Source organism: Larimichthys crocea, chromosome XVII, assembly GCF_000972845.2.
Source record: "Larimichthys crocea isolate SSNF chromosome XVII, L_crocea_2.0, whole genome shotgun sequence".
Lineage (NCBI taxonomy): Eukaryota > Metazoa > Chordata > Actinopteri > Sciaenidae > Larimichthys > Larimichthys crocea.
In genome coordinates this window covers 8030430-8036950 of record NC_040027.1, presented here as the reverse complement: position 1 = coordinate 8036950, position 6521 = coordinate 8030430, and the positions used below count along the sequence as shown (strand labels likewise).

The 6521-nt window shown below is 48.9% G+C and overlaps 1 protein-coding gene across 2 annotated transcripts in view; it reads left to right on the top strand.

Annotated features, from left to right (window-relative positions):
• Nucleotides 1-579: 579 nt before the first annotated feature.
• Nucleotides 580-6521, top strand: part of LOC109139387 (phosphatidylinositol 3-kinase regulatory subunit alpha) — a 56428-nt gene continuing 50486 nt past the window's right edge. Inside the window, exons 1-2 of one of the 2 annotated variants that reach the window (XM_027290672.1) lie at nucleotides 580-2261; nucleotides 3613-3742. In XM_027290672.1, the coding sequence (XP_027146473.1) occupies nucleotides 1922-2261; nucleotides 3613-3659 (387 nt within the window). In that variant the 5' untranslated portion in view covers nucleotides 580-1921 and the 3' untranslated portion in view covers nucleotides 3660-3742. Of the gene's footprint in view, nucleotides 2262-3612; nucleotides 3743-6521 lie in introns of those variants that run through there. The other variant, XM_027290671.1, reaches the window with a different exon arrangement.

Sequence of the window (6521 nt, the reverse complement as noted above, 5' to 3'; positions counted from 1 at the left end):
ATAAAGAGAAATAAAATAATATTTAATAATAACAATAATAATTTAATAATACTTTGTAACTTCTTATATTCCTGGTGTCAGTGTCCTCTTGTCTCTTCATGCAGCTGCGAACTGAAGACACCTGATGACGCAGCAGTCTGCCTCTGTCTGCTGCTGCGTCATGTGCGCACCACACCTCCACCTCCTCCATCCTCTCTTCAGTTTGTCCTGAAATGCTTCCGTAGCTCTCAGACAAACACACACACACACACACACACACACACACACACACACACACGCAGCGCGCGCGTCTTTTCCAGGTCACACGGTTGTTGCATAATTAATTAATGAGCAACACCCAATACTCTCTCACCTGTCCTCGTGCCTGTAACCCAATCACTCAGATTAAACAATTAGAAATGCAGCAGAGGCACCAGAACCGGGTCACGCGGTGTGTGTGTGTGTGTGTGTGTGTGTGTGTGTGTGCGCTGCAGCTGCAGCAGTGGTGCGCCACACCGACCCGTCCCCGTCCCGTCTCCGCCGCTGCTGCCTGGCATAATTTGCAGACGGTGGAAGGAGGGAGGGGTGGAGGGGTGGAGGATGGAGGGAGGAGGGGTTTACTGACATCAGCACCGCCGCTCAGCACAGCACCGAGCAGGCTCTGACTGTCTGGCTGGACCCAGCCACGCCATCCCCCCGTTTTTTTTTTAATCCCGTGACGGGGTGCTTCTCCACGGATGTCTGGGCTCGCTCTGCGGGGTTCGGGTGGTGGTCGCAGCGGATAGTCTGTGCGCGCACGGAGCTTCGTCGGTGGGAAGGAGCGCGCAGCAGTGAGCGGTGAGTTTGCGGCAGCGCGGCAGACAGCGGAGGGGCGCACAGAGGCGCAGACTGGCGCAGGGGCGAGCGGAGCCGGGCACGCTGTCTGTCTGAAGTTCAGAATCCGCCGAGTCACGCTTGTTGTGAGTGATAGTCTGCAGAGCGGCAGAGGAGACATCCTGCAAACACTGAGGCTCTGCTCATCCTCCACATGCTGCAGAATCAGACTCAGGCCTGAGCTGCATCAGTATGTTTTTATGATTTCCATCCTGGTAACTTGATCACAGTCTAACCTTTAACTTCATCTGAAGTTTGCAGGAGTGTGTGTCTGCGTCAGGAGGCTGCACAGAGACAGGCGAGGGCGAGGAGCGAGGCAACGCAGGGGCGCATCCCAATAAGAAGCCAAATTCTGCACTGCAGTGAATTTCCTCAGGTGTGTGTGTGTGTGAGAGAGAGTGTGTCTGTGTCTGTGTGTGTGTGTGTGTGTGTGTGTGTGTGTGTGGGACTCGGCGTACACTTCTCATTAACATCGGAAGAACCTGCAGAAGCTTTGGGGCACATCTCCATCGGTTGGTGGAGGTCGCCTCGTCCTAGAAAACTGTGCCACCCTCCAGCTTCCAGACCACCCAGCGTCCACCTCCACCTCTTTTCCTGTTCCCATCACAGGCACAGTGTGGTGGCCGGTTTGTTGGATCACACAAAGCCTGCAGGCCTCAGACTGGAGAGCTGTGACCTACAAGGAGGTGGGGTTCAAACTAAAGACCTGCAGGATATGAAACCAAATCTGCAGACTTTAAAGCAAAGAGCAGCTTAAACTGTCCGGTCCAGTTTCATCGCACTCAGAGGACTCTTCTATATTTTTTTGGATTCAGAAAGTCGGACCTGCTCTTCAGGTTGTTTTAGGACTAAACAAGGTGTCAGATTTCACCTCAGGGACCAGATTTCTATCATTTCCAAGTCAGCACGACACAGCAGATGTCAGGCACCAACCCAGATTTCCCAGGTTTAGGTCGAGTTCCAGTTTGAGCTCAGGGATTTTTAACAAACAGAGTTTCTTTGAACGCAGCAAATCTCAGGCGACGTCTGTATTTTTGGCTTCGGAACCGACCTATGAACTCCCGTTGCCATGGCGTCTGACAGTTTCCAGTACCGGGCGCTCTTTGAGTACAAGAGGGAGCGCGGCGACGACATCAGCCTCCAGCCGGGCGACCTGCTCACCGTCCCCAAGGCCTCGCTCGTGGCGGCGCCGGGGGGTCTGGACTACCAGGACGGGGACGAGCGGAGCCCCAAAGGATGGCTGCACGGCACCAACGAGAGGACCAAGGAGAAGGGAGACTTTCCAGGGACCTTTGTGGAGTACGTCGGAACGGTGAGGGTCGGCCCTCCTCCTGCACCTAAATCCTGGCCCAGGCCTGTACCGCCGACCCCCGGGGGACCACAGCCTGCTGGAGCTGCTGCTGCTTCAGGTGAGTGCTGAAACACCCCGACAGCATCGAACGCATCGTGCGGATGTTTCTTTTTGGTGGCTTGTTGGACTGTAATCTAAAAATGTAACTACTCGTCAGTTTTGGCTTTTCTGTTGGACTTCAGTGTTTGTGCAAGCTGCTCTGCTCAGGCAGGATTGTGTGTGTGTGTGTGTGTGTGTGTGTGTGTGTGTGTGTCGGTATCGAGTGTCTAGTTCAGTTGCTGTCAAGCATGTTGATGTTGTTGCACAAAAAAAACACTAAATTTCAAGGTGCTTATGGTTTGATCTGAGATCTAACATGAACTTGAGTTCTGGGTTCACGACCTCAGACAGCTCAGACGTCTGCAGGTCGTCTCTCTAGGCCCCCAGGTGAGAGCTGGTTTTAGGGGAACCCCTCTGCACCTCGATCACGATTCCACTAAAGCTCTTTGTGCCTCAGGGCCTTACCTGACCTGAAGTTATCCACAACACGTTCTTGCAAATGTTTCACAATAAAAGCCTTGATAAGTTCAGAGTTTCTGTCCACTGAAACACTTGGAGGCTTTTATTTTGAAACAGATGCAGGAGGTGTTGAGTTTGTACGGCGTGATGCAGTAACCAATCAAAACAAGACTTCACACTACAGCTGCGTTACTGAATGCACGAGCTAAATGTCGGTTCGATCAATTTGCACAAAGTCAGACCGGTTCAAGCTCGTGCACGTGACGGGGAAACCGCCCAGCCCCGTCTGCAGCCTGTGCGTAAACAGTACACGAAACTGAAGTTTTGAGTACCTGGCTTCAGGTGTTTGGGTTACATTAAACAGACTTGTAATGTCACAAATCTTAAGTTTGATCTTGACGTTGTTATTCCACAGTGAAGGAGCTTAAAGCAGATCCAATGTCCTCCTGGACTGCAGGGACAACACTTGAAGGGTTGGCTCCTCTAGTGGAAATGGATTCATGCAGATAGTTTTGGTTTTATTGGTTCAGGTTTAGAGATCATAGCTTCTCTGCCTCCACCTCAACACAGAGAGCTTAACGGATGGATTTTTATCTAAGATCTTCACGGCGTCGAGAAATGTCAGAAATCTCAAAACTGGGACAAATAAAACCAAAACCATCCAGATCTCGAGGCAGGTAAACGTGTTTTTGTGATTTTGGATGAAACAAACCTTTAATTCACCTCACAGAGGACTAACTAACCTGCAGACCCGTCACACAGACACAGGCCAGCATGAAACCTACCAGAACCCACGTACCTCCTCCTCTTCCTCCTCCTCCTCCTCCTTTTCTCTGGGTCTGTTTGTCTTTCAGTTGGGTTTAAATGTTTTTCTGCTCGTGCTCACGGTGATTTTGCCTCTTCATGCTCAGACCGACAGGATGTGCAGTCTGTTGACGAGCGGCTGACGTTAACGTGATCTCAGACTTTGGCCTTCAGGGATGATTCCTGTTTATTACAACGTACATCATACTTAAGTTATCGCTGGTATCTGTGCATGTGCACGATTAAAGCAAGTAATTATAATCGACATGTCCATTATTTCTTGACATTTTATAGAGGGAATGATGAATTAACCTAATGATCTGCAGATTAACCGATAATGAAAACGATCATTAGTCGCAGCCCCCCGCTCGATTACGACCTCGCCTGACTGCTCGTGTTTCTTGACCCTTGACCGCTTCCTCGATGATGCTGAGCGGCACAACGACGTGACGCTGATAGAAACGAAGAGCATCGTCAAAAATCAGATCGAAGTTTGAATAAATCAGAATTACGTCTTGATTCTGCGACACGTTCAGGCAGGAAGTCAGGCGGCAGAGAGAATCTGGTAAGTTTTCAGAATAAAACACCCACCCCGACTACACAGCCTGCGTACTCAAACAAACCAGAGTGGCTTCACTCATCACAGGGCCGTGCACAGGCCAAACACCCCCCACCTGTACGCCATGAACTGCCGTTTGAACTCTGGAGCAGCAGATCAATAATCATATTCCTCATCGATTGAGTGCTTCCCAGAAACATTCGAGGCTCAGTCTCAACTCCTCTTCTCTTTATGCAGACTGCTTTCAAACGTCTTCATTCGTATAGTCGGTATTGACTCCACAGCGTGCGAGCTGAGTGTGTCCGCTCAGTGCTGCTGGATTCTTTGGATGATTTATTTAGGGCTGAGGTAACGAGGACGAGAGCGACGTGTCGTGAAACAGGCCGCCCCACTTAAAAAATCTATTCTGAACCGTGCAGGCTTTGATTAGAGCTTTTACAGGGTTGGGGCGGTTAGCTCTGTTTGAGCCGCGGCCGTTCAGTTCTGTCTTCACCGCTCTTCATTTGCTAAATAGGTCAGACGCAAAGTAACGCTCCCTCCTTCCTCTGCCGCCTCTCGCTCTCTTTAATTGTCTGGCTGCTCCGTCTGTTTTATGGGAGCGTCTTATATAAATAACATGCAGCAGCTCTGAGCTCGGCTCAATGTTCCCCTCATTTCCATATGCTCGCTTTGTTGATGCTCTTAGTTACAGCATGTGTGCTAGCTGAGCCACCCATCCCTCCATCCACTCATCCATCCATCCATCCCTCCATCCCTCCATCCATCCATCCCTCCCTCCATCCATCCAGCGTCCTGCAGCCACACAAGGCTGTGTTTGTCCTGAATAATTGATTGGCTGGCGCTCCGTCGGCCTGACGTGCCACATTCCTGCAGTCACAAATCACCAAGTAGCAGCGGTGTAGCAGCATCAGCGCGGGCAGAGGGACGTGAACTGATCCGCAGCCTCCGTCACTGCTGACACTCCTGACACGCCCTGCTCCGGTTCAGCACCCAGCACTGCTGAGGTCTGGATATTCTTCTGGTAAACAAACCTTTTAATTCAATTTTCCTCTTGAATACAAACCACAAATATCCGATACTCCGAAACACTGCCGAGGGTTTGATATGTTTGCCGGGGACGGGACTGATCAGGACTTGCTGGTGTCATTTATAATGCAGTGAGTCAGTCGGTGTGCAACATTTGACCGTGAAGGCGTGCAGCACGAGACACCGCAGACAAAAACGATTCTGGTCTGTTTGTGTCTGTAGATTTCAACAAAAGTTACATTAGATAACCTCATTTTCATATTTAAACGTCATATTTTGACCCCATTCACCTGTCGTGTCTCCAAATGTTTGAATTTCACTGTCCAGATCTGTTTCAAATCTGAACTTCAGCACCAAACAGCTTGAGTCCTGTCTATAATCTGAAGGTTTCTACAGATCATATCATTCAGAATCAGATTTATAGATTTATGGAGCGATTTTACGAGATCCAGGTTCAGAATTTAAAAAGGTTTTACAATGTTCACATTTCACAGTTTTGGAAAAGTTTGCATGTTTATTTAATTAGATAATGCATCATTTACATATTTAACCCTCTGGACCAAAGATCTCCACAGAGCACCACGTCTAAATTTCACTGTCGAGCCTCCGTCCTTTTAAAATCATTGCCAGTGTTTTAAAAACAGAGAAAAAAAAGTCGTGTACTTTGTATTTTAGATTTAAGTTGTTGAAGTTAATTTAAGTTCAATAACGAGAACTGGAAAGTCACATCACATGACGACTTTACCCGGCTCTTTGTTTGTCAAGGGAGTGTGCGCCGAAGAGTCGGTAGGGAGGACATGCAAGGTAAATCAGAGTCGCCTTATCGCAGCGGAGCAGCTCGCTGCTGTGATTAGCCGCTTCGATTCAGCCGAACTCTGATTACCTGAACATTTGTCCTGTACTACCTGTAGGGAGATAGGTGTCGAGGAGACCGCCGGGATTCATTAGCTTACCGTCATAATTAATGTTGCAAACAGCTCCCCGCGGGGAAGGATTAGGCGTGGAAGTTGGGAAATGTAGGAGGGTGTTCGTGATCGCACGTGGTCAGATATGTTACACATTGATAGTGCTGTTAGAGCTATAGTATCACACTCCTGATTAATCAGCACAGGAAGTGAACAGGGAGCAGTGAACTGTTAAGGACCACAGGTGGAAATAAAGACACATCAACCTCTAAGACGAGTCACATTTTCTCTCTTACTTCATTAGTCCTGATCGTCCTCCCTGCCGACTCTTCGGCGCATCGGGAAGGTTCATCTCAGCCAGTAAAAGCCGAGTAGGACCATGTAGTAACTCTCTCTGTTCTTCGTAGCCTTTCACAGTGCTGCTGTACCTCATGTCTTCAGATGAGAAATATATATATATATATATATATATATAAATAAGGGTAGGGAGGACATGCCAGGGGGTTTTTTAAAATAAAATTTTTTA